This window comes from Elephantulus edwardii, unplaced genomic scaffold, assembly GCF_000299155.1.
Source record: "Elephantulus edwardii isolate Elephantulus edwardi_28Jun2011 unplaced genomic scaffold, EleEdw1.0 scaffold00031, whole genome shotgun sequence".
NCBI classification, from domain to species: Eukaryota; Metazoa; Chordata; class Mammalia; order Macroscelidea; family Macroscelididae; genus Elephantulus; species Elephantulus edwardii.
In genome coordinates this window covers 6,866,640-6,882,079 of record NW_006399781.1, presented here as the reverse complement: position 1 = coordinate 6,882,079, position 15,440 = coordinate 6,866,640, and the positions used below count along the sequence as shown (strand labels likewise).

General features: G+C 42.0%; 1 protein-coding gene across 1 annotated transcript in view; it reads left to right on the top strand.

Annotated features, from left to right (window-relative positions):
* Window positions 1–15,440, top strand: part of MCF2L2 (MCF.2 cell line derived transforming sequence-like 2) — a 174,721-nt gene that overhangs the window by 79,844 nt on the left and 79,437 nt on the right. The window contains exon 4 of the mRNA XM_006884157.1: window positions 11,533–11,623. Within this exon, the coding sequence (XP_006884219.1) occupies window positions 11,533–11,623 (91 nt within the window). The remainder of the gene's footprint in view (window positions 1–11,532; window positions 11,624–15,440) is intronic.

Genomic DNA, 15,440 nt, shown 5'->3' with positions numbered 1-15,440 from the left:
CTGTGTTTCATTGATTATGCAAAGGCATTTGACTGCGTGGATCATAACAAACTGTGGCTGACTCTGAGAAGAATGGGAATCCCAGAACATTTAATCGTGCTAATGCGAAACCTATACTTGAACCAAGAGGCAGTCGTCAGACCAGAGCAGGGCAACACTGCATGGTTCAAAATTGGGAAGGGTGTATGCCAGGGATGTGTCCTGTCTCCATACCTTTTCAACCTGTATGCAGAGCAGATTATCTGAGAGGCTGGGCTCTATGAGGAGAAGCGTGGCATTAGGATTGGTGGACGACCTATCAACAATCTGCGTTATGCAGATGACACAACTCTGCTCGCTGAAACTGAGGAGGACCTCTTGCACTTACTGCAGAGGGTCAAGGACTGCAGCTTTCAATATGGACTGAGGCTCAATGTCCAGAAGACAAAAATTCTCACCACTGGACCAATCGGTAGCATCAGGATGGATGGTGAAGAGATTGAGATTGTTCACAGCTTCAGTTTGCTCGGCTCCACGGTCAACACTCTTGGCACCAGTAGCCAGGAAATAAAAAAATGTATTGCGATGTGAAAGTCTGCGGTTAGGGACCTCTCTAAAGTACTCAAGAGCAACGGTGTCTCTCTGAAGACTAAGGTGTGCCTGATACAGGCCATGGTTTTTGCAATCACTTGTTATGCATCAGAGAGTTGGACAATGACTAGGGAGGATAGAGGGAGAATTGACGCTTTTGAGCTGTGGTGCTGGAGAAGAGTATTGAATGTACCATGGACTGCCAAGAAAACAAATAGATTCATCCTAGAGAGGGTTAAACCAGGCTGCTCCTTGGAGAGGCTGCTCCTTGGAGGCAAGGATTCTGGGGCTTCGCCTGACATACTTTGGACATGTGTAAGGAGAGACAGGTCTTTAGAAAGGGACATCATGCTGGGTAGAGTGGAGGGACAGCGCAGGAGGGGAAGACCCTCTATGAGGTGGATTGATTCAGTGACTGGGGTAATCGGGATGGGTGTGTCAGAGGCAATGAGATTGGCACAGGATAGAGCAGGGGTTTAGGGCTGTTGTACATAGGGTCGCTATGAGTCGCAAACGACTCGACGGCACATAACAAACAACAACAACTGATCACTTTTCGTAACAGATTATTGTATCCTTTTATATCTCAGATTATTAATTAGAAAATGGTTTGACTCAGTTTCTTGTTTAGTTCTAATTATTTATCTCTTTTTTATTGGTGTCTTTGGCTTTATTTATTTCTAGAGATCTTTGCCTATTTGCTTTCAGGAATTGTATTATCATTATCAGATTTGAGTTTCTTTTGCTATTTGGTTGGACTGTTTACCCAAAGTTTTGCACTTAAACAATAGAGGTGTGGGACCTGCTAGCTCTACAGCAGTGGGTGGGTCCCCTACACAGATGCTTGACTAGGGAGTAGGCTAGACTTTGATGTACTAGGGAGGACTTTGCTCAGGAGGCAGGGCTTTTAGCCAGTTTTACTTATAGAAAGGGCTGTGCTTCTTCGTCTTCTTCTGGTGCTTCTGTGGGTTCTGGAGTGCCTTCCTTGAGTTCCTTCCTTGAGCTCCTTTCCTCCTTCTCCTCGACCTCAACGCTGATATCTTAGGCTCTCCCCAGACAGCGCTACTCTGTGAGGGAAGATGGTATCAGGGTTACAGATGAGGCCAATGGCTGCCATCACCTGCTCTTTCTATAGAGTGGAAGGTGGTAGAGAGTTGGGGACCAGCTGCTCAAACTGTGTTGTCAATTTTTGCTACTCAAACCATGGTCCACAGGATCGAGAACGTTCAGGTAGTTTATAAAAATATGCAATTTGATGTCTCCTCCTAGCCTCTGGAATCCGGATCTGTGTGTCACCAGCTCCTCAGATGGCTGGAGAAGCATTTTTGCAGATGCCTGCTGTGAAATTACTCTGCCCTTCCTACTCTCTCTCTCTGTCTTCGTCAAGAATGAGACAATCTCAGGGCACCAATGTAGGAACCTCCTGGCATTTACCTTGCCATTTACTACAGTCAACATCATTGGAAAGGGGAATTCATTCCTATCTGTAATCCCAAAAAGATTAAAATAAAAAAGAGTAACATCTCTCCCTAGGGATGCTGTCTATCTCTTGTTCTCATAAAATTCCCTAGCATTGTATTTTCAAATATTTAGTGTATGTTCTAGAAATCAGTATCATTGAAATAAAGTATGGGTGGTTTTGGAAGCTCTGGTGGGTAAAGAGTTAACGCTGTCGACCCAAAGACAAGTGGTTCAAATCCGCCAGCTACTCCTTGGAAGAAACATGGGCAGTCTTCTCCTGAGCAGTTTACAGCTGCTCAGAACCTGCTGGAGGGTCTGCTGTGAGTGGGTTCTGACTCAAAGGCACGCAACAACAGCAACAACATGGCTGTAATAGTATATTTGCATGTAAGAGGAGGGAGATGTCTATAGAATAACAATACCTGGAACAAATGAAGTATTTCTTTTGTCACATCACTATGTATGGCAGAAAATCTTGGCAATATGCTCTCTTTCATATATTCTTTTATTCATAATAGATTTAGTCCTATTGTAGTTCTATTGTTGTTGTTGTTGGTAGGTGCCATCAAGTCAAGTATGACTCATAGCGACCCTATGAACAAAAGATCTGAACCCTATTCTATAGAAGCTTTCTTATTGAACAGTAGCATATCTGCTTGTCTTTCCATTAAAAAAGGGAAGATGTGCTGATGGGAGGGATGGAATTTGGAATGTGAAACCTGTGTAGGAAGACAGATTTGATGGAATCTGGGGAAATTCTAAATTAAGTTGGATTGTGTTGTGGTTGTTGTGTACCGTCGAGTCGGATCTAACCCATAGCTGACCCCCTGGTGGGTTTTCAGAGGCAGTTACTCACATGGGAGGAGATTGCCCATCCTTCTCTCATGGAACAGCTGGTGGCTTCGAACCGAATGCTTTCAGCATTGCAGTGCAGCTTCTTGCCACTAGGCCACCAGAGCTCCTGTGAATACCAAATTACTGGCTATGTCTGGTAGAGCTCAATGCATTTCTTGCAGGAATTGGGAAGGGATTTCTTCACTGGCCCAGGTCTGAATTACTTCATTGACCAGTTCCCTTTTCTTATAAAAAGGAAGTACTCTCTAAGTATTGTCTGTTCTGTGAATGAGTATAGGTTGCCAAAGTTTTAGTCTTCTATGACTCTAGATATTTTATTAATAAATAACTCAAAAGCTTCTCGGGATTTTTTTACCTCAAAAATTATTATATGCATAATATAAATTTTATAACTTTGTTGTGATTGTTAGGTGACAGCAGATTGACCCCCAACTCACAGTGACCCTAAGTCATTAATCTTCATCACTAAGTGCTTCCAGTGCTCTTTGTTTTCAGCAAGCAAGGTTGTGTCGTTTGCATATCACAGGATGTTGATGAGTCTTCCTCCTGATCCTGATGCCATGTTCTTTTTTCTCTAGTTCAGTTTCTCAAATCAGTTTCTCAGCTTACAGATTGACTAGGTATGGCGAAGGTATGGTGAAAAGAAAGAACCCTGATGCACACTTTTCCTGATGTTAAACCATGCAGTATCCCTTTGTTTTGTTTATACAGCTGCTTCTTGTTCCTGTATAGGTTTCTCATGAGCATGATTAAGGGGTCTGGAATTCTAATTCTTTTCAATGTTAGTCAGAACTTACTATGACCACAGTTAAATGACTTGCATAATCAATAAAACACAAATAAGCATTTTTCTAGTCTTCTCTGCTTTCAGCCAAGAACTATCTGGTATCAGCAATGGTATTCCTCATTCTACAGGCTCTTCCAAATCCTACTTCAATATCTGCTAATTCCCTATTGATCTACTGCTCCAGCCATTTAAAAATAATCTTCAGCATGATTTTATGTGTGTATTATTAGCAATATTAATTATATTGTTTGATAAATTCCATACTCTGCTGGCATATTCTTTAAAATGAGCATAAATGTTCAATCAGTTGGCCAGGTAGCTGTTTTCCAAATTTTGTGGCATAGAGAAGTGAACATGTTCAGGGCTACTTCTGTTTGTGGAAACACCTAAGTTGATATTTTGACAATTTCTGAAGCATTGTTTCTGACAATGCCTTCATTGCAGGGTAGGTATTTTCTTTTATCACCATTGGTTCTTGGTCATATGCCACTTCCTGAAATGGTTCAACATCATTGACTTTTTGGTGTACTGAATCTGTGCACTCTCCTCATCTTCTTTTGATGCTTCTTGCATTATTCAATATTCTGTCAATATCACAACTCAAAGCTTTAATTCCCCCCCCTATTACTTTCAGTTTTATTAATTCTGAGTATATTCTTCCCTTTTGATCATCTAACTCTTTGAGCAGTTCATTATAATATTTTGCATTGTCTTCTCAGAGTGCCCTTTGATAGCTGTTCAGCTCTCTTGTTTCTTCATTTCTTCCATTCCCTTTAGCCTCTCTGAATTCAAGGACAAATTTCAGAGTCTGATATCTATTTTGGGTTTTTTTTTTTTTCCTCAATGACATTTGCTTTCTTCATGTCTGATGTCCTGACTCTCATCCCATAACTTGTCTGATCTTTGATCATTAGTGAGATGTGCATCAAATAGATTTTTGAGTGGGCTTTTAAATTTAGGTGGGATGAACACAGAGTTGTATCTTGCCTCTTGGGAACTTCTCATCAGGTTCAGTTTGAGCGTATATGAGCAGTTGGTGGTCTGTTACGCAGTCAGCTTCTAGCATAGATATGCCTGCTCATGTGGAGCTTTGTCACTGTTTCTTTCCATAGATGTAGTCAACTTGATTCCTATATGTATTACACCAGGTAAGGTCCGTATAGGTAATTACCATTTATGTTTTTTTTTAAAATATTCTCCATGAATAACTCACTGATTTTAAAATTGTATCATGTGATCTCTTTTCTGTCACCAAGAGCATACTTTCCACCTACCGATTTTTTTGGTTTCTGACTTGTGCATTCTTGTCACCAGTTATTGACAATGTATCTTGATTGCTTGTTCGATCAGTTTCAAACTGCAGAAGACAGTAGATCTGGCATCAGTTCATCTCTGAGTGTCTGGTAGAATTAAGGGCCAGGATTTTTTTTTTGGTTGTTGTTGTTCTTGGAAATGTTTTTTATGACTTTAATTTCTTCTTTTGTACTGGATCTGTTCAAATGTTTTACCTCTCTGCCTGTGTTAATTTAGGTTGGTAGTAAGTTACTAGAAATGTATCTATTTCCTCTACATTTTAAAATTTGCTATAGTTCTTAGCATAACAACAACATTTCTATAAAGGAAGTGTCTTTCAGTTTGTCTGTCAAATATTGCCCTAAAACTAAGCATCCAAATTAAGACAGACTAGGAAGAACAATTTATTTGTCGTCTACTTCCAAAATATAACAGGCCTTCAAAAACCTTCAAAATGTACAGCAGAGCACACTTAGAGTAGACTAATAGATATGGAAACTGAGGCTGAGTCCTCAAATTTGGACTGGCTCAGGGCAGGGCAGAGTTCAGAGCTGCTGTACATAGGGTCACTATGGGTCGCAGGTGACTCAACACCATGTAACAACAATAACTTGTCACAACAAAAACAACAATATAGTTCTTAATAGTATTCTGTGATTACCCTTTGTATGTCAGTTAATTCTGTTGCAATGTTACCCACTTCTTGTGGTCTGGCGATAAGAAGTTGTGCTGCCAGTTCAAAGGCATGTGGTTTGCATTCACCAGCTGCAGGAGGAGATGTGCAGTTTCTTCCCGTGCCGCTTAGAGCCTCCGACAGCCTGCTGGAGGGGCAGCTAGGAGTCACTTCTGACTCCACAGCACATCACAACAACAACAGTTTACACTGTTTGTGGATTCTTTACCTTTATGAGGTTTTCCAGGGACATGCTGATTTTATTTATCCTTTCAAAGAACCAACTCCTGGTCTTGTTAATGATTTCTGTTGTTTTTCTGTTTTCTATTTCATTTTTTTCTTCCCGTATCTTCATGATTTCTTTTCTTCTGGAGACCTACATTGGGTTTTCAATTGCTGACTTTTTTCAGAAGTCACTGGTCCTCCTTCCAGGTCTTCTCTGGGTGACCTTGTCAGACTTTCCATTAGCAGCTAAATACCAGCCATTTGCTCTATTAGCCGCTGGGCCTTAACTGTTTGTACCACACAAGGACTCCCACATCTGTATGTTCACCCATTCTCCCCACAGTCCTTACCTTGAAGTAGATGTTTATCATTTTGTCTGTAAATATTTCAGTATGTAATTATAAAAGGAAAATATTCTTCTAAGATGATAATAAAAATATCATCAGTTATAATTAATTAGATGTGGCAAGTAGTGTGCTGCAATCCCAAAGGCACACGGTCTGAGGCCACCAGCTTCTCCACAGGAGAAGGATGGACAGTCTCCTGCTGTGTGAATAACTGCCTCTGAAAAGCTGCCGGAGGGTCAGCTATGGGTCAGTTCTGACTCTATAGTACACAACAAAAAACAACCTCAGTGTAATATGATAATTCAGTCAGTTTTCATGTTTTTACTATTATCTTTAAAAAACCCAAAGCCCAAAGCCCTTTCTCTAAGATTCAAAACAGGGGAGCTTTACACACATGCTTGTGAGTTGCTCTGTAAGTTCCCCCTCCTCTTGCCCACAAGCTCTTGTGGTCCCTCAAAGCCCTGTTCCTCACTGGCATTCCTGTGCACCAGAGCACTTCTCATTCTCTTTGGTTTTGTTGGGAATTGTCATTATCATCAAGGAGAGGAGTACAGTTACATGCTAGAATTCATTCTAAGCAAAGCCCTTGGTGTTCTTGCAGGAAAATGAGAAAGCATAGTGACATTGTGGATGTTGTTGTTGTTATGTGCCATGGAGTCACTTGCAACTTATAGGGACCCTATGTACAATGGCCCGGAAACTTGTTCTATCCTGAGCCAACCTTATTGTCTCTGACACCTCCCCTCATTACCCCAGTCACTGAATCAATCCATCTCATCAAAGATCTTCCTCTTTTTTGCTGTCCCTCTACCTTCCCAAGCATGACTTCCCTCTCCAAAGACTGGCTCCCTCTTTGCAACATGCCCAAAGTATGTCAGATGAAGCCTCAGAATCCTTGTCTCCAAGGAGCAGCCTGGTTTCACCCTCTCCTGGACAAACCTGTTTGCTCTCCTAGCAGTCCATAGTATATTCAATACTCTTCTCCAACACCACAGCTCAAAGGCACCAATTATCCTGCTATCATCCCTAGTCATTGTCTAGCTCTCTGAAGCATAGCATAGCTATGCTTGTATCAGGTGCACCATAGTTTCCAGACTGACATTGTTGTTCTTCAGTACTCTGGAGAGGTCTCTGACAGCACACTTTCCCAATGCAATTTGTCTTTTGATTTCCTGGCTGCTAGTACCAAGAGCGTTGATTGTGCAGCCAAGCAAATGAAAGCTAATAACAATTTCAATATATGAGGAAGAATAAAAAATGATCAACCTAACTTTTAGGTTTGAAAGAGAGAGAAGGTATGGTGAAGGTTCAGTTAGTCATTTTCTATATAGTTAGAGGCAAATCTTAAGTCACCCTATAACTATCAGGGTTAAAATAAGAAAATAAGTTCTATATCCCACAATATAAGTGCTCTAGTATTTGGGGATCAGAATGCATTTATTTCAATCACTTATATATTTCTATTTAATGATATTTAAAATCAAATTTTCGTTTTATACAATATCAGAAAGTGTTGAGGGTTTGGAGGGACTTTAAGAACAGCCAGTGCTCATCCTTCAAGGGAGACTTGCATGTCGCTATGCTACTGGACAAGTTCCAGTGGAGTTTCCAGACTAAGATGGACTGGGAAGTAAGGTCTGATGACCTACTTCTGAAAATTGGCACTTGAAAAGACTGTAGACTGAATGGTCCCGTTCTTTTGTTTTCAGGAGTAGTCATAAGTCAGGACAGGCTTGATAGCAAATAGCAACATTGAAGGTTCACTATTGTTGTTGTTATGTGCCATCAAGTTGCCTGTGACTCATAGTGCACCTAAGTACAATAGCTCTGAAGCCTGCCCTGTCCTGAGCCGGTCTCACTGACTCTGACACACCAACCCCTGTTGACCAAGTTACTGTATCAATCCATCTTATCTGGGGTTTTACTCTCCTGTGCTGTCCCTCCACCCTTCCAAGCACGATGTCCTCCTCCAAGGATTCTGGCCACATGCAAGACAGAGCTTCAAAATCCTAGACTCCAAGGAGAAACTTGGTTTCACCCTCTCCAAGACAGACCTATTTGTTTTCTTGGTGGTTCATGATTTCTTCAAGATTCTTCTCCAGCACCACGGCTCAAAGGCATCAATTCTTCTGTCATTCTTAGTCACTATCTAGCTTTCTGTTGCATAGCAACTAATTGCAAAGACCATGGCTTGGATCTCTAGACTGACATTGTTGTTTCTTAGTACTCTGAAGAGGTCCCTGAGAATATCTTTTCCCAATGTAGTTCGTCTTTTGATTTCCTGACTGCTGGTGCCAAGTATGTTAGTTGTGGAGCTGAGCAAGCTATAACTGTTAACAACCTTAATGTACTTTTTCTGTGTTTGATCTCTTATAATCTCCTTGAGAAGCACATGAGAAATACTGATAATGACAATCACTCACTCATGGCTGCTGTGTTGGACCTGACTTGTAGCTGACTCTCCAGTGGGTTTACAGAAGCTGTAAATTTCATGAGAGGAGACTTCCCATCTTCCTCCCGCAGAGCATCTGGTGGATTTAAACTGCCTGTCTTTGGGGTTGTCAACCCAGTTCTTTCCTCACTAGTCCTCAAGATCTCCTCATGATAATAATAGTTAGTGCTTATATAGTTTTACCAGTGCCAGGCATTATTCTGAACATTTTGTACATCTGTAGATAGATGTATTTTGTTGTTTATTATCGCATGGGAACTGACCCGTAGCTGACACTCCCTGGTGGTATAATAATTTAATCCTCACATCAGCTTTATGAGATAGATCCTACTATTCCTTCTTTCTAAATGAAGAGTCCATGAAACTATGTAAGTTGAGTAACATTCCTACCTAAACACATAACATATAAATAGTAGAATTCAGAACTCAAGCCTGGGCTCTCAAATGAATGCTTGGAATCTCTCCCTTGGTGGTGGTATCGTCATTTTACAGATAATGAAATTGAGCATTTCTCGGTGCTTGTAAATAACAGCACTGGAGTTTGAACCAGGTTCCAGAGTCCTTTCCCCACCTCTGAACACCTCCCCTAAAAGAGAAAGAAAGAAAATGCCTCCACTTTCAGGACTTCTTGAGTTTCAAAGGGATTGTAAGAATTTTGTGGTGACTTAAGAGGGAACCAATAGCTTCCTTATTTGTCTTCATGAGGATGACATTTCACGCATGTGGTTGGTTGGCCTGTGGAACGCCAGGCACTGGAGGAGGGTGGTAATCCCCATTGATGTGCGTTGTTTCTGCACGTACTAGCGGTATTGATGTCATTATTTATTATGTGCTGTTGACGTGGTTCCGGCTCACAATGATCCCATCTACAAAGGAACAAACCACTGCCAGTCCTGCACCCTCCTTACAGTCACCACTATGTTTAGCACCCTGGGGTAGCCACTCTGTCAGCCCAACATGGAAAGCCTTCCTTTTTTAAAGAAGGGACTTTCTACTTTATTAAACAAGATAACCTTTCTGCAGGAACAAGTGCTTCCTGAGGGATGACGTGCTGAAAGAGTGACAGTGAGATCCCCCACCCGCTGAGAAGAGAGATGAAAAATGGTCTTCTCTTCTGGGATCGGGCATAGATCTGACCAAGGAGCCACAGAAAAGAATGGTGGCATTTGTGGGGCATGCAGTACAGTTCCCGAACCACCTTTCTACATGTTGTGAGGAGACACTGGCAGACCTTTCTCTTTGAATCCAACAAATTGAAGCAACTCTCAATATTTTAGCTGCAAAGTTGTCTTTTATTCTGGGACTAGCTGCTGTCATATTTGAAGTATCTCCTATAAGTAATAGGGTCAAGAATGGATTGCAATCAGAAACCACTTCTGTTTAATCACAGAAAAAGACTGGAAACCCAGAAAAGTGAGGTTGCAGCATAAAAGATCTTAACTGTAGCTAAGGATCCATGATATGCCAGGTATCTCAGAATGGTTCAAGTGGGTCTGCCAGGGTAGGCAATAAGAAATAAAATTATGTCAGAAGGTCTAGACCTAGATCTTTCTGAGCGACCAGATGCTGCAGTGTCTCATGGTGAAACTGAAGGAAAGTTCAGATAGTGCATATTCTTGTAGTGACTAAACTTAATTTTGATAAGAATTTCATAGATGTGTATAGGTGTATATTAGATCCTATAAGATAAAGAACGCAAACTAAAATTCTTAGGCATAAAAATATCAAATGACTATATACTCACCAACAAGCTTCCTTTATGTCAAAAATGAAAACACATAAATCCTGGGGCAGAGGAAGTGAGAATGAAGTCCGCATCTGAAAGGAGAATTGTAGCTGTACTCACATTTGCTCATTCTTCGGAGGTCTATAATATATTCCACATTTTGCCAGCACCGTAATTTAATGCATTGTCTAGCTTTCACATGCACATGAGGCAGCTGAAAATACCACAGCGTGGGTAAGGTGGGTGGTACTTCAGTCATCAGGGTGACATCTTTGCTTTTTTAAGATTTCAAAGAGGCGTTTTGTAGTAGACTTGCCAACTGTAGTACATAGTTTGATGTCTTGACTTCTGCCTATCCAGATTGCAAAAGAACAACGATGTCAGTGTAGAGACTAAGGTGTGCCTAATTGAGGCCATGGTCTTCTCAGTTGCTTGGTACACATCTGAAAGCTGGACAGTGAATAAGGATGATAGAAGAAGGAAAAATGTCTTCAGGTTGTGGTGCTGGAGAAGAGTACCAAGTAAATGATGAACTTTCAAAAGAACAAATAGGTCTGTCCTGGAGAGGGTGAAATCAGGTTGCTTCTTGGAGGCAAGGATTTTGAAACTCCGTCTTACTACTTTGGGCATGTTGCCAAAAGGGACCAGCCCTTGGAGGGGTACACTGTGCTTGAAAGGGTGGAGGGACAGCACTGTAGAGGAAGACCCTAGATGAGATGGTTGGGCAGGGACTGTGGTGAGGGGGTTAGGTGTGTCAGAGATGGTGAGGTTGGCTCAGGACGGGCCAAAGTTCAGGGCTGATGTTCTTAGGGTCACTGTGAGGAGTCGTATTGATGGTGCATAACAACAATAAACAACTTGCATAGGTGTGCTGATTTCAGCCTTAGGAGTGGGAGAGTGGCAAGGCTCACCCTTGACGTCCTTTGCCTTCACTGTGGGCATGTGATGCTCCACCAACATGCTTATCTTCCTTCATACATGAGCCAGTGTGCTTCTTCAGTCTCACGGTGGGAGAGCTCGGACCTTGTTACCCCCTTTTCTCAGTGTGGGTGTTTGCAGCAAGGCTGGAGTGCCGTGGAGGCTGCGATGAGAGCTCCACGAGTGTCTTCCTTCCCTAATCTCTGTTACGCTTTGTTTTTACAGCGTGGAGGCTGCCAGCATCGGGTTCGTCATTGTTATCGACAGACGAAGGGACAAGTGGAGCTCCATAAAGGCGTCCTTGACACGAATTGCTGTAAATATGTATTTTTGTGCTATACGTAAAAAGTCATTTAAACAGTCACTTCAGCCATTTCGTGTCAATTTCCATAAGGAAAAGACAATTATTGTGTGCTAAGGTTTGGGAAGATATTGGCAGATGCTGGCGTTTCTCATCCACATCCCCCTCTGCCATCTAACCATCACCTGTAGACAGTGCTGAGCATGTCAAGGCCTCTTGAGTCATCTCCGCCTTACTGATCTCTGGTCAATAAGAAGGGCAGGCAGAGCGTGCTGGGAGGTCAATGCCCCAGAAGTAACCTTTGAATTATGGGAGTTAGTGGATACATACCCTTATGTCTGTGTCTCTCAGTGGACAACTCTGAGGTATATTCCACACAGTATCTCAGAGATTCTCAGCCCCTTTTACCTGTAGCTGTTGTTGTTAGGTGCTGTAGAGACAAATACAACTCATAACGGCCCTATGAACAACAGATCTGAACCCCGTCCTATCCTGTGACATCCTGATGTTTCCTGACACACTAGCACCCATTGCAGCAGTCACTGTGTCAATCCACCTGGTTGAGGGTCTTCCTCTCCTTTACTGACCTTCCCCCCTGCTAGGTATCATGTCCCTCCCCAAGGAATAGCTTCTCCTAGCAACATGCCCAAAGAAGTATCCAATATATTAGCTCTGTAGCTATCATAGTCCTACCTCTGTTGGTGATACTAATTACTCTGCTTTTAGAACCACCTTCTCCCCCAAAATAAATACATATACCCACATTCTTGTCTTAGGGTTTGCTTTGGAGATAATCCAATTTTAAACAGCCCATGTCTCACTATTGAAAATAGAACAGTTTGGACAAGGTTGTACTTCAGTCCACAAGGGGCTATCTTTGCTTTTTAGATCTTTAAAGAGATCTTTGGCAGCAGACATGCTGTATTATTTGATTTCTTCACTGCTACTTCTGTGGAAGCTTGGATTCAGAAGATTTAAAAGAGGCTATCGTCACTGATGATGTTAGATGGATCCAGGCTGAAAGCAGAGAATACCAGAAGAATGTCTACTTGTGCTTTATTGACTATACAAAGGCATTTGCCTGTGTGGATCATAGAAAATTATAACTAACATTGAGAAGAATAAGAATCCCAGAGCACTTAATTGTGCTCATATGAAATGTATACTTAGACTAAGAGACTGTTGTGGAAATACTGCATGGTTTAAAATTAAGAAAGGTGTGCGTCAGGATTGTATCCTAACTCCATATCTATTTAATTTATATACTGAACACAGTATTTGAGAAGCTGGACTCTGAAAAATATGACATCAGGATCAGAGAAGATTCATAAAGCCTATGTTATGCAGATAGTACAACTTTGCTTGCTTGCTGGAACTAAGAAGGACTTGAGCACTTGCTACTGAAGATCAAAGAATATAGCCTTCAGTATAGATTGCATCTCAAAGTCAAGAAAGCAAAAATTCTCACCCCTAGATCAAGAGGCAACATCATGATAGATGGAGAAAAGATTGACAAATGACTTCAGCTTACTTGGATCAATGATCAACGCCCATGGTACCAGCAGTCAGGAGATCAGGAGATGTACTGCATTGGGAATATTTGCAGTCAGGAACCTCTGCAGATTATTGAGGAGCCGTGATGTCAGTTTGAGGACTAAGGTGTGCATGATTCAGGCCATAATCTTTTCAATCACTTGCTACGCATTTGAAAGCTGGAGAATAAATAAGAATGACAGCCAGATTGACTCCTTCGAGCTGTGGTGTTGGAGAAGAGTACTGAATATCCCATGGACTTCCAAAAGAACAAACAAATCTGTCTTGCAGAAGGAGCAGCCAGAGTGCTTGGAGGCAAAGATAGCAAAGCTTCATCTCATATACTTTGGGTATGTTGCTAGGAGAGATTATGCCTTGGAGAAGAGACTTTGTGCTTGGAAAGATGGAAGGAAGGGAAAAGCTCTTAGCCTGGTGGATTGATGCAGTAGCTGCAGCAGTGGGCTCAAGTGTGTCAGAGATACTGGAGATGCCACAGAATCGGTCACAGTTCTGATCTGTTGTCCATACAGTCACTATGAGTTTTGCCCAACTTGATGATACATAACAACTAACAGCATGTCTCAGTATTCAGATAATCTCACATACTAGATGAATGGTGCTGAAATGAAATGAAACATATTTCACTTGCTTGATTCAAGGTCTGATGGTGTAGTCCCTCGGGGTTTTGCTGCTGCTTCAAAGACCGTGACTCTCCAGTGGTTCAAATCCCCCAGAACCTCGGAGGGAGAATGATGGGAAGTCTCTTATCCCACATGATTTAGGTTGAAAACCCAACGGAAGGTCAGCTGTGAGACAGTTATGACTCCATCATAACGGATTTGCTTTCAGCAATAAAATGTGCAGCCTTGTGCAGTGTTCCACCCCCCCCCCCATCTTGTTAGTCTGCTTTTGGTCTCTGGACTCTGCATTTTGGCAGGTAGACACACAGTTCTGAGTCTTAGACCTGTGAACATGGCCACTTGGGCAGGCTGCGCTGCCTCAGGCCATCACACCTGCAGGAAGTAGGTTCTGGTTGAAGAATGAAGAGTGGGACGTGGTGAATCTATGCAGGGGCTTAGGACCAAAGAAAGGACATTTGAAATCTTGCACTCGTTTACAGAAAAAGTTGCAGATATAGTCATGCATATACAATTTCTCTCAGATGACTTTTGGGACTCATTCTGATCCTTAAACAATGTCTCCACTCATTTATTTTGCCATGACATAACAAAAATGCAAGGTTCAACTCAGCTATTGGGAATAGTAATTTCCCCAGGGAAATTAGAACTGAGACACAAACAGAGATCTGTACACCAATATTCATAGCAGCATTATACACCATCACAGGAACATGGAAACAGCCCAAATGCCCAGCCACAACCAAATGGATTGAGAAATTGTGGTACATTTACATTTAATGGAAAACTATGGCAGCGCTCAGGAGCAATGATTTTGAACATACTACAGAACTTGGGAGAGACTGGATGGAGAGCATTATGCTGAGTGAAATCAGTCTCATAAGGATGAATACTAAAAATAGAAGGGTAACTGGTAAAACATGTATGGGAACCCAAGGGGGTAGGGAGTAGGAGCAGAGGGGTGAGGATGGGTAGGGGCGAAACCACAGGGTTGCAAATTTTGGTGGGTAAAGGGAGGGCGTGAAGGAAATGAGAACAATCTGGTGGGGACCTGAAAAGATAAGGTAATGATGGGCAAGGTCCATGGTGGTTAATTTTAGAAAACATAGTGCATAGGAATGCTTGTATGAACCACAATATGAGTGGAGTAGTGTGAAATACAATGTATACAAACTTTGTAAGCAAACCAGTGTTGTTGTTATGTGCCATCGAGTCTCGTGTGATCCTATATACAATAGTCCTGAATGAAACCTGCTCTATCTGTGCCAACCTTACTGTCTCTGATACACCTACCCTCATTACTCCAGTCACTGAATCAATTCATCTCATCGAGGGTTTTCATTTCCTGTGCTGTCCCTCCACCCTCCCAAGCATGATGTCCCTCTCTAATGACTGGTCCCTCCTTGCAACATGCCCAAATTATGTCAGATGAAGCTTCAGAATCCTTGTCTCCAAGGAGCAGCCTGGTTTCACCCTCTCTAGGCTGAACCTATACTTGTTCTCCTAGCAGTCCATGATATATTCAACACTCTTCTTGAGCACCACAGCTCAAAGGCATCAATTCTCTATCCCTAGTCATCATCCAGCTTTCTGACACATAAAAAGCAATTACAAAGACTATGGCCTGGATCAGATGCACCTAAGACTCCAGACAGCAAACC